This window comes from Juglans microcarpa x Juglans regia, chromosome 3D (genome assembly GCF_004785595.1).
Source record: "Juglans microcarpa x Juglans regia isolate MS1-56 chromosome 3D, Jm3101_v1.0, whole genome shotgun sequence".
NCBI classification, from domain to species: Eukaryota; Viridiplantae; Streptophyta; class Magnoliopsida; order Fagales; family Juglandaceae; genus Juglans; species Juglans microcarpa x Juglans regia.
Window position 1 is genome coordinate 14460973 of NC_054598.1, and position 22537 is coordinate 14483509.

The window sequence follows — 22537 nt, forward strand, 5'->3', positions numbered from 1 at the left end:
CAAACAGTCTTTGTCTTTCGTTCTGCTGCCCCATTCGGGAAGTTCTCAACTTTCTGGGTTGGCCCCAACACAGCTCCACCCGAACAGTTGGCAACTTCTAATTGCCAGTTGCGTGATCTTTCGCAGGGTGATTAGCTCCAGTTCAGAGAAGTACCCTGATTTGACAGCTTGGGACTTTCTATTAGTGTACCGAGTGCTATGTCTTGAAGGGAGCTTGTGTAGCTTCCAGGCACGCTCATCGGAGAAGTGCATCGCCAGCCTGGAAAAACGGCACTCCCACATCAAAGACTGGTTTCAGCAGTTCTTTTTTTGTCTTCAACTCGGGATGAGAGTACCTAGAGGGGGACGAGGTTCACTAGGAATTCCCAGTCCGGGCCATCTGGTCATATGTGCCCAACAGAAAGAACTTGTCCATCATGCTGAACTGAAGAGAGGAGGCCAGGCTGGCAGCTGTGCAAGCTAGGGTGGCGGCCCACCCCATTGACATCGAGACCAACATGGTGTTAACTGAAGCCAACATCGTGAGGTTCCTGTCCTCGACCATTTATATGTGTTGGGTTGGGATTTCTTGAAGGATTCCCATTTGCCCCAGGGTCAGAAACACCATTCTAACTCTCCTGTGGCTGGGGATAGAGAGAAGCGGGGTTAGGCAGGCTGCGACAACATTCGTGGGGCATCTGGGAGTGAGGCTAGGGCTCTCATTTCCGCCCTGTTCCCTGGGGTGGCGAACGGTTTGGCTACAATGAGATCCCAGTGAGGAGCAGTGCCCCCTGGTTCTTGCCGCCCATGGCCTCGTCGACCTCGGGTTATGCTGTTGTTGAGGAGGAAGGTGATGAAGACCTTCGAATGCCTTTATCAAACTCGCACCCCGTAGGCTTACATTGGAGGTCAAGTCGTTCCCCTCATTCGAAGGATCACTTTCACTGGAGCACCCTGTTCCTCTGACCATTGTAATGGAAGCTCCCTTTTCTACTACTGGTCCCAGGCCGATTGACCGAGAGGAGGCCGGGCCAACTTCTCCCTTTATCATGGAGTTAAGGGATGACCGCTTGTCTATCCCATCACCTACCTTTGGCCACTTCTCGTAGACAGACGTTGGCTCCCTACTTGGCTTCAGATGAGGCAGGGCTGTAGTCTCCCACTGCGGGCGAGTCAGGCATTCCTGGGGTAGATGCCGCCTCAAAATCGAATAAGTGCCCCTAACGATTGAGGAACCTTCTTGGAGCCTGCTGCGTTTGAGGAGCACGTGTTGCTGTAGCCAACGCCTGAGCGAACGAGAGTCAATGACGTCAATGAAGTACCGGGTGATCGTGATGCATGCCTCTCCTTTGAATTCGCCCTTGGCGCGTTTGGGCCTTCGTGGCAATTGGGGGATGTCAGGCCGTCCCCATATGCTGGGATAGAGGGGGCCCAGAAGATAGGTTCGGGTTTCGAGAGAGCTAAGGCTGAAGTAATTGACCGGGAGGCTAAGAGGTTAAGGCCCCTCTTCCCCTAGGTATATTTTGTTTGTATTTTGTTCAATACTCTAAAAAGTTTTTCCTTTTAACATTGCTTGTGCTGGAGGCTGCGGACTAATTGGTCGGTATGATCGTAGAGGAGCGTGGGGAGCTCAAGGAGGAAAACAAGGCACTATGCTCCCTAGCACTTCTTGCCCGTATGGAGGTTCTCAAGGTGATCCGGGAGGTGGAGAAGGTGACCCTTGAATGCAACGCCCTGGTAAAGGACTTGGACACATTGAGGGAGCATAATAGGCTCTTGCAGGAGAGGGGCAAGGAGCTCTGAGGCGAGAAGGCCTTTATGGAGCGTGAGTTGGGCAGGACCAAGGAGGAGCTTTTCCAAGTCACGTCGAAGTGCATGCGTCTCAAGAACGAGCGCGTTGGGGTTTAGCGGGACTTGCGGAGGCGAGAAAGGGACTAGTTGCTTAAGGAGCATGCCTCGGACGCTGGGTGGCGCTTGGGCAGTTATCCAAGCACTTCTAGCTGACCCGATCAGTCCGTCGCTAGAAAGTCTTTGTATAGCAACACGAGGCCTAGGCTCGCTCCTTGGAAATGAAGCTGGTAGCTACAACCAACACCATCCTGGCCCGAGATGTTCGTATCTCAGCCATGGAGTCTAGCATGGCATCTAGTTGCACCTACTAGGGAGCGATCATGTCCTAGATCAAGGGTGCTAGAGCTGTTTGGGAGGAGGCCTTGGGAGTATGGCTACAAAGAGGGTCTTGAGTGGCTAAGACACTATATACGAGAGCACCCTGCGATCGATCTCAGCACTCTGAATTTGGCTTCCCTTGAGCTTGAACCCCGAGCCTTTGCATTTGTCAGGATCTTTGGGAAGGACGTGTTGCCACTCACCTTCCCAGATGCCCCTCCTTCACCTTGATAGCTGCACTTGTTCAGACTCTTTTTTTCCTCTCTATCTCTCTCTCTGCGCCTTGTAAGGCCGCTTGATGTAATGCCTTTATCTATATTATATGGACTTCGTGCCTCTTGCCTGTGTATTTTCTCTTATCTCTACGCATTTCCTTTCATTTCACAAAGTTTGGCAAGTAGAGGGACTTGTGTCTGACTGGCTATTTGAGCAGAGCTTGGGATGCTTTGGCCCGACCACTTCTTCTTGGTGAGTCTAGGGACCCAATTTACTGTTCACGAAGTTCAGCAAGTCAAGGGACTTGTGTCCAATTGGCCACTTGGACAAAGCTCGGGATGCTCTGGCCCGACCACTTCTCCGTGACGAGTATAAGGACTTTGTTCACAAAATTTGAAAAGTTAAGGGACTTGTGTCTGACTGGCCACTTGGGTAGAGCTCGGGATGCTCTGGTAAACCACTTCTTCTTGGCGAGTCCAGAGACTCGGCTTATCGTTCATGAAGTTCGGCAAGTCAAGGGACTTGTATCCGATTGGTCACATGCACAGAGTTAGGGATGCTCTGGGCTGACCACTTCTTTGTGGCGAGTCAAGGGACTCGGCTTATCATTCACGATGTTCGGCAAGTCAAGGGATTTGTGTCCGACTAGTCATCTGGGTAGAGCTCAGGGTGCTTTGGCCCGACCACTTCTCTGTGGTGAGTCTAAGGACTCGACTTATCGGTTGCAAAGGTCGGCAAGTCAAGGGACTTGTGTCCAACTAACCATTTGGGCATAGCTCAAGATGGTCTGGCTTGACCACTTCTTCGTGGCGAGTTTAGGAACTTAGCTTATCGTTCATGAAGTTCGGCAAGTTGAGGGATTTGTGTTCGACTAGCCACTTGGGCAGAGCTCTAGATGCTCTAGCCCGACCATTTCTTTGTGGCCAGTCAATGGACTTGGCTTATCATTCACAAAGTTCAGCAAGTTGAGATGTATTCGATTGGCACTTGGGCAGAGCTTGTGATGCTCTGGCTCGACCACTTCTTCGTGGTGAGTCTAGGGACTCGATTTATCGATCATGAAGGTCAGCAAGTCGAGAGACTTGTGTCCGATTGGCCATTTGGGCAGAGCTTGGGATGCTCTGGTCTGACCACTTCTTCGTGGCTAGTCTAGGGGCTCGGCTTCTAGTTCTGACAAAGATGAGACAAAGTGAACGTTCATACTTCTTCATTCGTAAAACACATTTGATACATTCATAGGTAAGATTATGCTTTCTAGGCGAAATACTTCTTAAGGTTCTCAGTGTTCCACGGGTAGGGGAGTTCGTGGCCCCTATCGTCCTTGAGGCAGAAAGAGCCAGGCCTACCATTGGCTGTTACCATGTATGACCCCTCCCATCGGGGCCTTAACTTTCCCTCTTCCTAGGTGGTCATTTTGGTCTACTTCAGCACTAGGTCCCCTACTTTAAAAGAGTATGGCCTAATCCGTTTGTTGAAGTATTGCTCCGCCTTTCTCTTATTGTTTGCCGTTTGCATTGCAAACTTCTTGTCATCTCTCTTCCAAGAGGTCTAGGTTTTCCTTTAATCTCCCATCGTTGAGGTCTGGTTCGAAGTATTGGACTCGGTAAGTGGGCATTCCTATTTTCACTAGGATCACTGCCTTGCTTCCATAGGTGAGGGCAAAATGTGTCTCTCCTGTGGGGGTCTTGATAGTCATTTGGTTGGCCCATAGCACCCCCCGGGAGCTCTTCTGCTCATCTTCCTTTCTATTCTCACAACCTTTTCTTTAAGATGCCCAATAAAGTTTTGTTGGCCGCCTTGACTTATAAGTTGGACTGCAGATGTCTCGGGGAGGAATACTTGACCTTGATTCATAACTCCGTGCACCATTCCCGATAATGTAAACAATTGAACTGCTGACCATTGTCCGATATGAAGCTTTAGGGGATGCCAAACAGGCAGACTACCGACTTCCATAAGAACTTTGTGATGACATGGGCTGTGATGGTTGCCAATGCCTCTGCTCCAACCCGTTACGTGAAATAATCGACCACCACGACTACGGACTTTTACCTCGCCTTTGGCCATGGGAAATAGCCCAATTAAGTCCAACCCCTATTGTGTGAAAGACCACGAAGAGATGATCGACGTTAGTTCCTTTGGTGGGCAGTTGACACGGGTGCATGTTCTTTGCATTTTGGGCTCTTCTTCGCCGAGCTTTCTGTGTCTCGGAGGGAGTGGGGCCAATAGTACCCTGCCCGTGTTACTCTTGCGGTCAACGCTCTTTCCCTCGAATGTTTCCTGTAGATTCCATCATGTATTTCTGCCAATACATACTTGGCCTCTTTTGGCGAGATGCACCTTAGGAAGGGTTCGGAGAAATCCCTTTTGTACAGAACTCCTCCCAATAACGTGAACCACATAACTCTGTTCCTAACCCTTCGCGCCTCCTCCTGGTCGTCTGGGATGTCACCTTCATTAAGGAACTTTATGATGTCTGGGCCTGCTCGGGTGGTGCCGAGGAGATAACTGACACCTCAATCCCGACAGTTGAGACATCGATTGTTTGGATCACGGTATGTTTGGGAAGAGGGAGCTCTTCTTGTCCTGAGGTGGCCCTTACCAACCGGTCTGCCTTTTGATTTTCTACTCTTGGAATTTGCTGGATACGAAAGTATAAAAAAAAGGTCGCACTCCTCGCCCTCTTGCTGAAGGTTTTTCGCCTTTCGTGGTGAACTCTCCTAGCACCTGGCTGAACACTACTTGGGAATCGGCTTTTACTTCGACTTTGGCGGCTCCCAGTAGCCTGACCACCGACATTTCTGCTTGTAGTGCCTCATACTCAGCCTCATTGTTGGTTGTCTTGAAGGCGAGTTTTATCGCATAATCGTACTCCTCCTCGAGCTCGGTGACAATGTGCACCCTTACACCCCCTGCCAAGGCTTTCCCCGAGGTGCAACTTGTATTTCTTCTTGGAAATTGGTGAACCCTTACACCCCCTCCAACCTGTCCGTTAATCATTGTGCGATGAAGATACTCTATATCGAACTCGCTTAGTTTGATTTCCCATTTCATCAACCGGTCAGACGTGTTGGCTTCTACAAGATCTTTTTGAGTGGACATCGATGAGCACCGTCATCAGATGGGCTTGAAAGTACAACCTTAGCCTTCTTGCAGCGACCACCTATGCGAACGCTAACATCTCCGTTCGTGGGTATCTTGCTTTGGCTCCATGGAATGCCTAACTTGTGTAATAGACGAGTCGTAGTCCTACCTCTGCATCTAGATCAGTATGGCGGACAAGGCATGTGGCGATACGACTAGGTATACGTTCAAGTTTTCGTCTGGTTTGGTCTAGCTGAGAAGTGACAGGTGGGCCAGGTACTCCTTTAGTTCATCAAACACCTAGTCGTAGTCGATGTCTCATTCTTGTGCTTTCCTAGGACTTTGAAAAAGGGAAGACATCGGTCAGTTGATCAGATGATGAAGTGGTTCAAGACTGCCAGTCACCCCACGAGCCTCTGCACTTCATGAAGGTTGCTTGGCGCGCGGGGGGGCATTCCCACTATTGTTTCAACTTTCTCCGAGTTGGCCTCGATTCCCCATCCGGAGACCATGAAACACAAAAACTTTACAAACTCAACTTTGAATCCACACTTCAATGGGTTGAGCTTCATTTGGTAGTGTTGCAATACTGTGAAAACCTCCCGGAGATCAAGAAAATGTTGTTCGGGTCTCTTGCTTTTGACTAGTAGGTCGTTCATTTATACCTCCATATTTCAGCCAATCTGTTCTTCAAAAATTCAGTTGACCAGCCACTGGTACATATAGTTTCCTTCTTAACTCTTTCATCTTCTCTTTGTATAATTTTTATTATGAATTGCAGAATTGTTATGGTTTGTTTTGATTCTATTATGAACTAATTTTTATTGCTAAGGCTACAATGTAGCCTCTTCATGCTAATTCCGAATCTTATTTCTATGTGATCACAATTTTATCATTCATTTTGAATATACATCATTGAGTTTAATGTTTTCAATTATCTGGCCAATAGTTGAGTGATTTGTTATGCATGTTAATTCGAGAGATGATGCATATAGTTTAGCTTCGTATGATGTATGCCATGAACTGAATGAAAGACAGGAATGTGCCAACGTGATTTGTGCAGCTTTTATGTGAAATATTATCAATATTAATGTGCTTAAATGTTTTTAAATTCACATAGACATATCGCGGGTTATCGTATGTTGAGTAATTTTAATTCTACTCGAGAAATGGTCTTAGATATGTTAGAATATTTTGTCGGCAAATAGGATGATAATTGATTGATTAGGTGAGTCGGGTGCTTTAGTATTTTCTTCTTAGGTGAAATCTTTTTCTTTTTAAGTGTTTGGTCAATTCTTCATTTGTTGATTTAATTTAATTTGTTTTATTTTTCAAATTCAAAATTCACCACTTTCTTGATTTTCAAATAATTTAGAATTAGAATAATTTCAATAGTTAATAGGTAAATAGTCCTCGTGAGTTCGACATCCTTCTTTATTACTATACTACTTGTTACGATTTTGTGCAATTGCGAAATTTCATAACTAGTTCTAGATTAATTTGATTTTTTTTTAATCTTAGTCTTAATTGTTAATTTTGTTTTCATTTTTCTTTTCAGGTTCCCAGAGTTGTGTATGAGACATACTCCAAACTTGGATTTAGTACCCTTTGACCCTGAAATTGAATGCGCCCTTCATCGTTTGAACAAGGAGTAGAAGGAGGATTCCACAACCCAAATCGAAACAATGGAAGATCAACTTGGAAACAAGACTTTGGGAGATTATGTTGTCCCCTTGGTCACCGGAGCTACTTCTAGCATTTGACGGCCTGTCATTTAAACCAATAACTATGAGATAAAGCCATATATTTTTCAAATGGTGGCCTCAACGGTGCAATTCAGTGGCATGCCACATGATGATCCAAATGCTCACATAGCTAATTTTCTGGAGTTATGTGATACTTTTAAATATAACGGAGTTTCTGATGATGCTATTAGATTGAGACTCTTTCCATTCTTCCTTAGAGACAAGGGAAATGCACAGTTAAACTCACTTCCACCGTTAACCATAATTACATGGGATGATTTGGCTAAAAAGTTTCTAGCAAAGTTCTTTCCCCAGCAAAAACCGTGAAGATGAAAAATTATATCACCACTTTTGTCCAATTTGATTTGGAGTCACTTTGTGAAGCTTGGGAGAGGTATAAAGAATTGCTTAGAAAGTGCCCACATCATGGACTTCCTGTTTGGATTCAAGTGCAAACCTTTTTCAATAGTTTGTAGCCTACACCACGTATAATGATTGGTGCGGTAGCTGGAGGGATTTTGATGAAGAAATCACCGGAAGACGCATATGAGTTGGTGGAGGAGATGACAACCAACAATTACCAACGGCCAGTGGATCGAGTGACACCAAAAAGAACCCAGGGAGTTCAAGAAATTGATTTTTTTTTTTTTTTTTTTGCTTTAGCTGCTCAAGTTGCAACTTTATCTGAGAAATTAAACAATATCAATGTGAGTTCCATTTAATCTACTAATACAATTTGTGAATTTTGTGCAGGGAATCTTATGGGGGTAGATTGTCAAGTGGGAAATCCATTTGCCAACAATAGTTCAGAGCAAGCAAACTTTGTGTCGAATTTCCAACTACAAAACAATCCTCATTCCAACACTAACAATCTGGGATGGCGAAACCACCCAAATTTCTCATGGTGCAACTCCCAAAATGTTGCTAAGCCTCCACAGGGTTTTCAAAATCAACAACAAGAGAAAAAGCCGAATATGGAGGAGGTAATGGCACAATTTATGGTCAAGGTGGATGATAGATTTCAAGATCATGACATTGCTCTAAAGAACAATGAGAACACTATGTGGAGCATTGAAAGGACGGTTGGTCAATTGGAAAAATTAATGTCTGAAAGGCCTCAAGGATCAAGCACCACAGAAAACAACCCGAAAGAGCAAGTGAAGGTCATTACTTTAAGAAGTGGAAATGGGCTTAACTTACAAGAGAAAGAGCAAAATGTCAGAAAAGAGGAGCAGGCTGTGAGAGTTGTGGCATCGGAAACTCAAGGCTGCCGCACTCGTCCCAATTCTGAATGCCGAGACACCGAGGCCGTAGTGCCCCACATCCAAGGCTATGGCGCCCATCCCTGTTCCGAGCCCAATAGTTAAAAACTCGGGAAATCCTCTCGAGTCTTCTTCTCTTACTTCTTCTTATGTTCCTCCTATACCTTTTCCTCAAAGACTTCAGAAAAATAAGCAAGATAAACAATTTTCTAAATTCCTTGATGTCTTTAAAAAGTTACATATTAACATTCATTTTGCAGATGACTTGGAACAAATGCCTAGCTATGTGAAGTTCATGAAGGAGATTCTATCAAATAAGAGGAAATTAGGAGAGTATGAGACCGTGATGTTGACCGAAGAGTGCACCACTATTTTACAAAATAAGTTGCCACCAAAGCTTAAAGATCCATGGAGTTTTACTATTCTTTGCACCATTGGAAACTCTTATTTCGAAAAAGTTTTGTGTGATTTAGGTGTTAGCAAAAATCTGATGCCATTTTTTATTTTTAGGCAATTGGAGCTAGGAGAGGTCAAGGCCACTACTGTTTCACTTCAATTGGCAGACCGATCCATTAAAACAACCAAGAGGCATAGTAGAGGATGATCTTGTTAAAGTCGACAAGTTTATTTTTCTTCCAGATTTTATTGTTTTAAATATGGAGGAAGATCGAGAAACCCCACTTATTCTTGGTTGACCATTCTTAGCAACGGGAAGAACTCTCATAGATGTGCAACAAGGGAAACTAATACTACGGGTGCAAGATGAACAAGTTACATTTAATGTATTTGATGCAATAAAATATCCGTCAATAACCGATAAATGCTTCAACATAGATGTGATTGATGAACTTGTGATAGAAAATTTTGAAGAGTTATCCTAAGGAAAACTTGAGGCATGTCTTGTTCAATCCATTGCTACCGATTTCAAGAATTCCAAGATAAGCAATTGTGCATACTACTTAGAAGCATCTCCATTTTACTTGCCTAAAGAGAAGCCGGAAAACATAACATTGGGCGAAAGCACTACTCCACAAAAACCATCCATTATTGAGGGCACTTCTTTAGAACTCAAACCTCTTCCTTCTCATCTTAAATATATTTCTTTACGTGATTCTTCTTTACCCGTAATAATTTTTTTATATTTGACAGGTCTTGAAGAAGAGAAGTTACTTTGAGTTTTGAGAGCTCACAAGCAAGCTTTGGGATGGACTATAGCTGACATTAAGGGATAAGCCCTTCACTTTGCATGCACAAGATTTTAATGGAAGAAAATGATAAGCCTACGGTGCAACCACAAAGGAGACTTAATCTGAACTTGCAAGAAGTTGTAAAAAAAGAAGTTCTCAAATTGTAGGATACTAAAATTATTTACCCTATTTCTAATAGCTCACAAGTAAGTCCGGTGCAAGTAATGCCCAAGAGGGAGGAGTGACGGTAGTAGAGAATGAAAATAATGAACTCATCCAACAAGAACGGTCACGGGTTGGAGCGTTTGCATAGACTATTGCAAGCTCAATGATGCCACATGAAAAGATCATTTTCCACTCCCTTTCATTGATCAAATGTTGGAATGACTCGCCAGTCATGTTTATTATTGTTTCCTCGATGGATACTCGGGATACAATTAAATCCAAATTTTACCGGAAGATCAAGAAAAAATCACTTTCACTTGCCCATATGGAACATTTGCTACCAAAGGATGCCCTTTGGTTTGTACAATGCTCCGGTCACATTCAATGATGCATGATGGCCATTTTTTCGATTATGGTGAAAAAGTTTATTGAAATTTTTATGGATGATTTTTTTGTCTTTTGGTTCTTCATTTGATAATTGTTTAAATAATTTATTTTTAGTTCTACAAAGATGTGAAGAAACTAAACTTGTTCATAATTGGAAAAAATGTCATTTTATAGTGCAGGAAGGAATTGTACTTGGGCATAAAGTTTCTTCCAAGGGCATCGAGATAGATTGAGTCAAAGCAGAGATCATCGAAAAATTACCTCCACCTAGCATGGTCAAGTGCGTGAGAAGTTTCTTGGGACATGAGGGGTTTTATCGTCGTTTTATTCATGATTTTTCTAAAATTACTTCATGATTTTTCTAAAATTACTAAACCCATTTGTTCTCTTTTAGTCAAAGATACTCCATTTAACCTTTTCCGATGATTGTTTGCAGGCATTTGCACTTTTGAAAAAGAAGCTAAGTTCAACCCCAATAATTTGTGCACCGGATTGTGCCCTACCATTTAAATTAATGTGTGATGCAAGTGATTATGCAATAGGAGTTGTAGTTGTACAAATGAAGAACAAGATTCTCCATGTTATCTACTATGCGAGTCTTATCTTGATAGATGCCCAATTAAATTTTGTGACTACGGAAAAAGAATTGTTAGCCATGGTCTTTGCTTTTGATAAATTTAGATCATATTTAATTGGGTCCAAAGTAATTGTTTACACTGATTATTTTGCTATTAAATACTTGTTAGCTAAAAATGAAGCTAAACCAAGGTTACTTAGGTGGATTTTACTGCTACAAGAATTTGATTTGGAGATCAAAGACAAAAAAGGAATTGAGAATCAAGTCGCTAATCATCTCTCTAGACTTGAGCGTACAACCAAAGAGGGAGCCCCATTTTCTCCAATAAATGAGGTATTCCTAGATGAACAACTCTTTGTTTTATCTCTAACACAAGTTTTTTGGTATGCAGATTATGTAAATTATTTGGTAAGCACTGTGATCAATCCGGATTTCACAAACTAACAAAGAAAGAAATTCTTTTCGAAGGCCAAACACTACTGTTGGGAGGAACCTTTTCTCTACAAGCATTATAGTGATCAAGTGGTTAGGGGATGTGTACCCGAGGAAGATATAGAGTTGATCCTAAGATATTGCCATTCATTAGAGCTTGGTGGGCACCATGGAGTGAAAAAACGGTGGCTAAAGTGCTCCAATTAGGTTTTTACTGGCCCATCATTTTTAAAAATACTAATGTTTTTGTTTCTTCTCTTGATAAATGTCAAAGGATTGGTAATATTTCCTGAAAAAATGAAATGCCATTAAATAATATACTTGTAGTTGAGCTATTTGATATTTGGAGCATAGATTTCATGGGGCCATTCATTCCTTTATCTAATCAATACATTTTAGTAGTTAAAAATTATGTTTCCAAATGGGTAGAGGCTTTGGCCTTCCCTACAAATGATTTTAAAGTTGTGATGAATTTTTTGAGAAAGTAGATATTCACACGATTTGGAACTCCAAGAGCAATAATTAGCGAAGGGGGAAAACATTTTTGTAACCAGCAATTTGAGGCACTCTTGAGCAAATATGATGTTACACACAAGGTTGCCACTCTGTACCATCTCAAACTAGTGGACAAGTAGAAATTTCCAACCGAGAGTTGAAATGAATATTAGAGAAAATTGTGAGCAACTCAAGGAAAGATTGGTCCAAAAAATAAGACGATGCACTATGGGCATACTGGCCAGCCTTTAAGACTTTAATTGGTATGTCCCCATATTGTCTAATTTTCGGGAAGGCATGTCACTTACTGGTGGAGTTAGAACACAGAGCTTATTGGGCTACCAATACTCTTAATTTTGACATGGAGGCAGCATGTGAGAAGAGGATATTACAACTCAACGAGATGGATGAGTTTCGGCATGCATTCTATGAGAATGCTCACATATAGAAGGAGAGAACCAAGAGATGGCATAATAGACACATTCTCAAGAGAAACTTTGAAGTTGGCCAAAGAGTTCTTCTTTATAATTCTAGACTTCACCTCTTCCCCAGAAAATTACGATCCCGATGGTCCGGACCATTCACAGTAACAAGAGTTTTCCCATATGGTGCTATTGAGATTTCTAACGACTCAAAAGGCACATTCAAAGTTAATAGCCAACGTCTAAAGCCCTACTTTAAAGGAGATTTCAACAAGTAAAAAGTTTCAATTGATTTGCTTGATAGGTGATTCAAAGAAAAAAACGTCAAGCTAAAGACTATAACCAAGCGCTTTTTGGGAGGCAATCCAGATTTCTTTCCATTATTTTATTTTACTTTTCTGATTATTTCACTTTTATTTTATTTTTCATGCTCTCACTTTGCAAATTTTTCTTTTTCATGTGCTTAAAAAAAGTTTGCTTAAAAAAGAAGGGCAGCTCCTCGCGGTTGCACTAGAAGAGCCTGCCACAACACTCCATTGAAACACACCCAGGCATACACACCCGAGAGCCAGTGCCGCAGCGCCCAAATGACTGCCTCCAATGTTGTTCTCTACTCTAGACTAATCATAGCACTTCTATAACACTTATCTAGATCTATTATTACACTAATGCAATATTTTCAGGAAAGTTTACTTTTATCCTTTTAATTTTTCATCTCTTTTGATTCTTCACATTGTGGACAATGTGTTCATTAAGTTTGGGGGTAGGGGTCATTTATTTTGGAGTATCTATTTATTTTTACAAATATATATATATATATATATTTAAAGATTTTGAAAATCACAAAAATATTTTCTTTTCCTTTTGTTTTGTTTTTGGGTTGACGATCACAAGCATATGATATTACTTGATTGAAATTGAGTTGGATTTTGGAAAAATGCTAAGTTTTTCTTATTTTGTGCTTAATTCTTGTGGTAGCTTGATTTATTTGAATTCCTTTGAGCGCTTTTGCACAATACAATGATCAATAAGTTGCTTTGTTGGCTTAGAGTATATTTATGTGAATTAGATATTTTCTAAGATCTCACCGAATTCTAGAACATATTTGATAATCTCTCGAGGCGAAATCCTAGGCAGCACACCACTAGAGAAATGATCTCGGCCATCTTGGGAATGTTTGAGCTTTTTTAGCCTATCCTAATTATCTATCTCTAGTCACCCCTTTGAGCCTTAAACACATTGGCCATTTTTCTTTCAATAACTCATATTAACCACACCTTTTAACCAATAAACACTCATCCTACTTTTATTTTCAAGAAAATTTGTTATTTGCTTAGTCATTGGATAAGAGAAAAGGTTTGTTAAAGAGTTAGAAGAGCAAGAGCAAATTTTGTTATTCTATTATAAAAATATATGTGTGTAAATAATACAACCCCAAGTCCAAAAAATAAAAAGTTTGGAGGTTGTGGATTGACAGTAAAAGAAAGAAAAGAAAAAAATATATAAAAAAAATTAGATGAATAAATTGCTTGTAAGTTGCTCTAGGAAGTAAATGTAAAACTTTGTCTCTATCTTCATTGGTGAAGTTTGTGTTGAGTTTTCTTGCTTTGAATTTTATACCATTTTTTTTTCTTTTGCCATTACCCTAAGCCGAACATTACTAGCTTTTATTAAGACGTTTTAATTTTTGGTGGTGTGTTTGTACTACATTAGTGGAGAGTGGATTTAAAAAATAGGCATATGAAGTTCGAGAAGCTTATTCTCATAGAGATCAATCATAATTCAATTGAGTTTGCATAAATTGATCTGAATTAATAGAGTAGCAAGTTGAGATTGGTTACTCACACACACATACACACTCAAAGGTTTCCTTGTAAACCTAAGCATGCTCTTGAATTAATCTAAAAGCTTGTTAAATGTTTAGACTTTTCTTTGAATCAATTTCTTTATGCAATCCATGAGGCAATCATTGTGAGAAATCAACTTATTCTATTTGTTTAATTTTTCTTTTTTGTTTTCTTTTTGCTCGAGGATTAGCAAATCTTAAGTTTAGGGGTGTTTGATGTGCTTAATTTCTATATACGTTTTGTCATACTTTTACTCTTAATTTTATGCTAGTTTGTGTTTAATTTTCTTATTTATTAGATTTTTTATTTATTTATTTTATTTATTATTATTTAAGAGCAAATAAATTGAAGGAGTCATGGAAATTGAAGTAGTCATCAAGAGAATAGGAAACACTCATTTCTTGAAATTCCTAAAATACCTTTCAGTATTTGGTGCATAAATTTTGCTAAAGAACTCCAATAAGGGCAATCTAAGTGTCTACGGAAAGTTAAGAGAAAACTCTATAACTTTCATGTTTAAGACTTGACCGAAAACTAACATCTTAATAGAGAAAATAGCGCGTTAAGTCAGGGGTTGAAAAACAACCGAATTGAGAATCATGTTTTTGGAAAAGGAGAGAAATTTGGAGGACGACCAGAACCTTGTGAAAACGAGTTTTTCACCGTTGTAGAGGAATTCAAAGCTTGGAAAAAAAAAAGAGAAGAAGATGGAGGTCGAATTGGAGTTTGACGACGATTGAGATTCTCAATCTACATACAATTTTCTTCTTAAATCTTTCATATTCTTTTTGTACAATTTTCATTATGAATTCTAGAATCATTATGGTTTGTTTTGATTCTATTATGAACTAATTTATATTGTTAAAGCTACGATGTAACCTCTCAATGACAATTCTGAATCTTATTTCTATGTGATCATAATTTTTTCATTCCTTTTGAGTATACATTATTGAGTTTAATACTTTCAATTATCTAGTCAATAGTTGAGTGATTTGTTGTGCATGTTAATTTGAGAGATGATGCATGTAGTTTAGCTTCGTATAATATATGCTATGAATTGAACGAAAAATAGGAATGTGTCAATGTGATTTGTGTGGCTTTTATGTAAAATATTATCAATCTTAATGTTCTCAAATGCTTTTAAATTCACATAGATATATCACAGGTTATCGTATGTTGGGTAATTCTAATTCTACTCGAGAGAGGGTCTTAGATACATTAGAATATTTCGCCGTCAAATAGGATGAGAATTGATTGATTGTATGGTTAGGATTTGAGATTGGATCAGTTAGGTGAGTTGGATGCCTTAGTGTTTTCTTCTTGGGTGAAATCTTATTCTTTTTGAGCGTTTGATCAATTCTTTATTTGTTTATTTAATTTCATTTGTTTTTATTTTTCAAATTCAAAACCCACCACTTTTCTTGTTTTTCAAATAACTTAGAATTAGAACAATTTCAATAGTTAATAAGTAAATAGTCCTTGTGGGTTTGACGTTCTTCTTTATCACTATATTACTTGTTACAATTTCGTGCACTTGCAGAATTTCACAACAATCATGTTATCGATCCAGGGCATTTCTTCCTGACTTCACACAAAAACATCTTGATGCTCGATAAGGAGTCGCTTCATGACCTGCCTCAAATCGAGAGCTATTTTGGTCCCAACCCGTACGCTGTGCTCAGGCCTCCGTTCGTCTATGGAAACCAGCTCCAATGGTTCATTCGGCTCTGCCTGCCCTAGTGCCTGTTCGTCTCGGACCTCTTATCCCATTTGGCTAAAGTCAGTGGTGGGGGCGGTCCCGCAGCCTCCCCTGCTTCTTTGACCGTCTTGAATTCCTTCCTATCATGTCTTAACTCTCCTGCGTAACACTCCCAAGCCAGCACCTGCTTGCCTCGAATTTCGCCCAACCCCGAGTCTGTAGGGAACTTCATCTTGAGATGATATGTGGACTCCATTGCCTTTAGATTATTCAGGGTCGGGCGACTCAATATCACGTTGTACAAGGACTGTGCCCTTCCCACTAGGAAGTCAACCATTGTGGCTGAAGTTTTGGGGGCCTTGGCCGTGATGGATAGGGTAATAGCTCCTATTGGCTGGATGATATCCCTGTGAAACCTTTAAGTAGCATCGAGGCTGGGTGCAATTCGTCAAGCTTGATTCCCATCCTAATGAAGGCCTCACAGGATAGGATTTTTGTCAAGCTGCCGTTGTCAATCAAGACTCTCCGCGTTGTGAAGTTGGTGAGCTACAAGGTGACTACCAAGGCATCGTCATGGGGGTGGAGGATGTTCTCTTCGTCTTTCTCGCTAAACATTATGACGGCTCCCCCTGTATGTCTCTTGGCACTAGTGGCTATCCTCCCCATCATGAATACTTCCTTGTACCAAGCTCCACAGGAGTGGACCATTCGTGCCGATGAGGTGGGCCCTCCTCCCGCATATCCCCCTACTAGGCTATCCGTCCTAACTGGGCTCCAACGTCATGGGCTCCTTTGGGCCCTCTTTCTTGCCCTTTGTCTCCTCAGGCTCTCACTCTGCCAGGGCCTCGAGCGGTCATTTGCTTGTCGAGCTGGCCGTTTGTCCTCCTAGCGTAGCTGGTCCAACAGACTCCCTAGCTCTTCCATCCTCAATTTCAGTGTATAGTAGACCTTGGTCCTATGCTGGTCTGTTCGATGGTAGGTGCAGTATTTGTGATTCTACTGACCCCGTTGAGGTTCCTCCCGTGAACTCGGGGCTCGTTCACCTTCCACAGCCATACTCATATGCACATGTGGTCCGCCATGCACCCGAGATGGTGCCTCATTCCTTCACTTGATTTCCTGCATGCCCTACTTGTTCCTTTGGTGGTTTGCTCCGCTATTCTGCCTTATGGCTTTCTTATTCGCTTGTTCTAGCTCAGTTTTTCGGGGGGCTGTCAAAGCCTGAAAGGTTTCCTTGGCGTTGATAAAACCGTCGGATCGGTCCATGAACTCTTTCAACATCGTTGGGGTCTTTCGTGCTATCTCAATCATGAACGGATTCTGCAGCCATATTCCCCCCAGTAGGGCCGTCAGGGTGATCTTTTCATCTTGATCGTCTGTATTCATACACTCCAGATTGAATCGGGAGAGGTATGCCTTAACGCTTTCATCATCGCATTGTTTTACCTTTAGGAGGTAGGCAGCCCGGTGCCTCATCTTTCGACTTGCCATAAACTGAGTTAGAAAGAGACGGGCCAGCTCGCCAAAGCTTTCAACAAACCCTAGTGGTAGGGATCAGAACCAGGCCCTCGCTGTCCCTTTTAGCATTAGTGGGCTCGGTATGCAACCTCTCCCGAAAACCGTGAAGGGTCATGTGGGCTTTGAACATCTCCAAGTGTTCCAGCAAGTCCTTGGACCCATCGTACATGTCCATCTGGGGGACCATGAACTTGGGCAGGAGAGGGATGACCATGACTTCTACGCTATACGGTAGATCTGTGCAAGTGATCAGCTTGTTTACAGAGGATGAGGTGCCCATTCGCCTGGCCATCTCTTTGTACTTGTCCCCGAGCTCCCGAAGCTCGAGGTGTATCCTGCATCTCTTTTCTACGGCCGTAGCAACCTCTGGGGCGCGCTGTGATTCGACGTGCTCGTTGTGGTTGGGTTCTGTTCCTCCTGCCAGTTCTTCATTGGTTCTTCGTAATGCAGCGTTTTCTTGTCGGAAGGCTCCCACCTCCTCCATCAGCTTCTTTATTGTGTCTCCCATTTCGGTGAGTCTTGCTTCCATCGTTCTGGACTTATCTTCTTCTGTCTGCAAGGTTTAGGAACGCTTCGTTTCCGGCATGCAAAGGAAACACTTTTATCAGACAAATCCCACAAACGATGCCACTATTGATGTCGTGCTTCGCAGCCAGAGCAATTACGTGATGGGTCGATCTATTCCTGTAAATATGGAGGAATGGGGGCTTGGGGTGTTGAGACACCTTCGATGCCTAAGTTAGTTTGGGTTTTCAATCTATGATTTAAGGGAGCTCAAATGAAGTACTTAGAGAGTTTTTTACCCCCATGACGGGGGTATATACCTGGTTGGGGTGGTCCCCTAGCAAGCTGATTGTGGTGATGTTGCTCTGTACTCAAGTCGTGCCCTTTTCCGACATTCTGCCCCACGATAGGTTATCCATGCTTAATCCTGGCAACTGTTGATAGTCCAGGGCTCACGTTGTGGGGTGTCCGTCCCCGACCTTCATTAAAAGGGACTTGGTCTCGACCTAGCGCGTCCACCTTTTAGGTCTGTCCAGCTGTTGGTGTCCAGGGACGAAGGTTGTCTCTGACCCTGTGTTTGTAAATTGTCAGTTAGTAGTGGTGTTAGGCCCTCTTACTCAGGGATCCACATCTTGCATGTGCGACTTTGCTGTTTCTTTCTGGGCTTCCTTGGTCGACCTCACCCTTCTCGGCCTGGCCCATCCTATCCTTTCATACCGATGTCCTATTGCTGGGCTACCTTTAGACCCATCAGCGCCTTGTGGGTTGGGCCCATGTGGTTCGGCCTCGCCCTGGGAACGGCCTCTCTCACAACACCAACTGTATGTATGGTCTAACGTTGGTGGATCTCGATTGAGGAGGACCATTGCATGCAAAACATCATGCTGTGTGTGTCTATATAGATATTTATAATACATATATTAAAGGGCTGGAAAAGGGTGAAATTACTACAATTAACCTAAGATAAAATTCAAACTTCCAGTGCATTTTGGTGCGTTGCAAAACGTATGGCGAAACTTCCCTTTATTCAAACTTCCAGTGTAGCCCTTTATTTTCCAGTTTTTGTTTGTTTTTCCGTCCAAAGTAAGGCGAAACGCCGATTTGAAATTCAAATGGGAAGAGGAGAAAAACAATGATGATGCACAACGCTTGAAAAAAAAATCCACATCGGTGTACGATGATGAGTTTGGAATCGAATCGAGACAGAAGGGAGGGGCTCTGGTTACCTAGGTTTGTGATTCGCTGTGGGTGCATCTATTTTGTATTTGGTGTGATATTTGATGTGGCAACTCATAATAGGAGGGTTGCTTCTCCAGTAAAAACAGCCAGACCGCTCCAAAGTGGCTTTCATATATAATATATATACATACTTACACACACATATATATATATATATAAATAGTTTTTTCTTTTTTAATGAAAATGTAAATTATTTCCCTTGATGATGATCGTTACTTAACATGCACTGTACGTATTCCTGATGTGGGAGACTATGGATTGATTTTGTAGTACTTTAGATCATTATAAGATCAAAGAGCAATATGCGGTATAAGAACTTGCGAAACCATCCAAAATTTGTACAAACTCTTTGCGCAAAATTAATTTAATTGGAGATTATATATAATTAAAACCTCGACTTTGAATGTAAAATGTACATCGATCAAAGAAATATGATTTGTCCATCCATGATTTGGATACACATCCAGTTCATTAGATTTTCTAATTTATCTTTGTACGTTCTGATTTCTGATCTTGATCATGATATATATATATATATATATATATATATATATATATATAATACTATCTTGTTTATAAAACAAGACACAATAATCTCGTCATGCTTTTACCAGGCCGGCCTAGCTAGCTCCAACATCAACTAGTTGGTGATCCAGTACTACTACTCAAATAAAATAAAAGTTGTACCCAATAAATCATGTAGTCAAATGCCCAAATTGAATAGAATTAAATTACCCCAGCTGAAAATCCTACCCGACTTGCTTGATTCTCAATTCATGTTTAGTTTCACATATGTTTTAATAATGGATCATTAGCTATCTGCATGCAGCATGATAAGCCATAGATCAGATCATGCATGGGAGTAGTACTACCGTATATGGCTAGCTTTCAAGCAAACCAAGTACGTACTAGAGTAAAACGCCAGGTTTCTAATGCTGTAACCATTAATGGAGGTAGAGAGAGAGAGATCAGAGGGAAATTCCCGAAGAACTTCCCTTCAGCTAGCCACTTTAGAAGTTTCTCTCTCAAGATGCACACCCACACACATTCAATGTACCAATTAAGTTTATTTTGTGTGCTTTGTTGATATAGTGATGCGTGCATGGTTACCGTTAAACAAAGATGAGACTCAATTTTTCTATATCGAAAATTAATTACATTAAACCCAAAATTTACGCACTATATATCATCTGATCTTTTGTAATATATATATATATATATATATGACCCGGCCTAAGATTAATACTAATTAAAACTATTACTTAACTCTCTAATTTAAACACAATTAAGTACTAATAATTAATTTGCATCGTATTAAGTTATGGTCATTAATTAAGATAGAGAAAACTAATTAACAGATCATGGTGCACGTTCATGTATATATACCCAATCTTAGTAGTCAATATTAATAAATTAGGATACAATACTGCATGGCAACTTTAAAATGAGTGGTGTTTCGAGAGCCTATTAATTTTACAGTTTCCCATTTATTTTATTTTCTTTCTTATTTTTCTATTTTTATAGTTTTTAAATTTTAACCTTGTTTTCACAACACATCTAATCTAATTATTACAACTTTTTCAAAATTTCATACAAAATAAAATAAAACAATTCAACTTTTTCAAATCTCAAAACAATAATAGTATTAAAAAATATATATTCTAACAATATTTTATTCAATTTTTTAACTTTTATTTCAACTCGTCTCATTTCATCTCATCTGTAAAAATAAACGAGGTAGAGTTTTACTTTCGACACCTCGTCCAAGAGAATATTAGAGATATTGAAACTATTTTTTTCAGCTTGCAATATTATATATTGGCAGTACTTAAGACTAGTTATAATTTTGTCAATAATTATACGAAGTTCAAATTAATTTTTGTTTTTGGTGGATGCATGTGGCATTAATACCAAAGTGCACCAACAGAAAGAAATTAACTCGTGATACCAAGAAAAGTAAAAAGAAAGTTCAAGAAATGATGAAACTATGCATTCAAAACCATAAACTACAAATAATTGGCAAAGTTTAATACCTGTAAGGCAGTAAAATACTAGTGGCCCTACGTACGTACGTACCTCTTCTTGTAATTAATTTTTTTTGGTATCAGAAAAAGAAAATGAAAAAAGAATCACGAGACGGGTTTTGGAAAGAACAGAAAAGAGAGTAAGCAACTGATAAATGGATGACTTTTCAAAAGTAGATCTATCTGTCATAGGAACAATTAATGCATATAACCTGAATTTACATTCATATAATTCATGCTGAGTTTGTAGTGTTGAATATTAATTTCAAGTACTTATAAATCACAGGAAACAAAACCCCTAATTCGTACTTAATTTAAAGTAAAGTTGCAATTTTTAATAAAATGGGAATTAGATTTTCAGGAAGGTGTTATGTATGTACCTAGCTAGAGCCAAAAATCATGTGTACTCCAGATTAAACAAGCTGAAGGCTTGCAGTCAATAGATGAGACAGGAGACTGATAACAAAGTTATAGGACCAAAGGGTCAAACTTTTGAAACCCAGAAGAAAAATGTACCCAACCGATTTCCCTTCATGTGGTTTAAGACAAATGAGAAAACAAAAACCATATTAATGAGAGAGAGAGAGAGAGAGACTAGAGAGAGAGAGAGAAATGAAACTTACAATTAACATTCCCTTGAAATTGGGAGTTTCTGAATGCTGAAAAGCATAGACATGAGGTGATATAACCCAACACAAGCAGAAACAAAGAAACTACGACTCAAGATAATTAATGGCATGGCATTTTCAGTACACCTTAAATATATGTCTTAATTAATAGAGTAGCAATGATTATATATATATATATATATATAAACTCGATCATGGTTTATAAATCTTGGAAAGAGCTTGCAACAGGTTTACTTGCAGCCTCAAATGCAGGATATAATCTGCAGTACGAAGAAAGAGTCGATCCGGCTTCAAACATTGCCCTCCCGGAACCAGACTCTGCAGCTTCTTCATCTTCATTTCCACAGCCCAACGTCGAGTAGCAGCCCGCCTCTGCCTCGAGGATCTCCTACATTTCATCTTGGAAATTAATGCTTTAGAACCCATTGCCTTAATTTACAAGTACGTACTGGCCTTCAAAGAAACAATTAGAAGCTCAAGAACCTAAAATATTATCCCCAAAACTTCTTTCCTTTTCTAGAGACGATCAGAAATGCGTTCGATCGAAGCTGTGAACAGCAAGCAAGAAGTGATAGAGCTATAAATGAATGGGAAAGACAAAGGTGTGGGAGTTGGGAGTTATAGGACGGGGCCATGTGAGCCGAGCTAATTACATATTTTCTTTTTATTTTTTCACTTTCTCTCTTTCTTTCTTTTTGGGTGCCCATGGCTTTTGGACGATGAAGAAATTTTTGAAGAATTTCACTACTCGCAACACACGCTCAATTTTGTTGTCGTTTTGTGAGGGTTTGGAGGGGATTGATCGATAAAACCATGCACATGTATGACAGCTCGCTCGGATGCTCACGCCAGCCATTACTACTACTGTTACATTTTACACTTTACAGTATCTGTCCTCGTAATCCCCGAATCCCGACGACAGTTTTGGCCCCCCCCCCCCCCCGGGCCGGGGCCCCT

At 40.7% G+C, this 22537-nt stretch overlaps 1 protein-coding gene, 1 long non-coding RNA gene and 1 other non-coding gene across 3 annotated transcripts; all 3 read right to left on the reverse strand.

The window, feature by feature from the left end:
- Positions 1-1879: 1879 nt before the first annotated feature.
- On the reverse strand, positions 1880-19029 carry LOC121256374. Its single transcript, XR_005938979.1, has 3 exons — positions 18784-19029; positions 9666-9670; positions 1880-1892 (listed from the first exon to the last, which is right to left on the reverse strand). It is a non-coding gene; the product is annotated as an uncharacterized LOC121256374 (long non-coding RNA).
- On the reverse strand, positions 7520-7626 carry LOC121256822. The gene has a single exon (XR_005939112.1). It is a non-coding gene; the product is annotated as a small nucleolar RNA R71 (small nucleolar RNA).
- A 2472-nt stretch (positions 19030-21501) lies between the features above and the next one.
- LOC121254083 (transcription factor IBH1-like) lies at positions 21502-22285 on the reverse strand. The gene has a single exon (XM_041154045.1). It carries the CDS (start codon positions 22004-22006, stop codon positions 21773-21775), a length of 234 nt encoding a protein of 77 aa, XP_041009979.1. The 5' UTR covers positions 22007-22285; the 3' UTR covers positions 21502-21772.
- Positions 22286-22537: the final 252 nt, after the last annotated feature.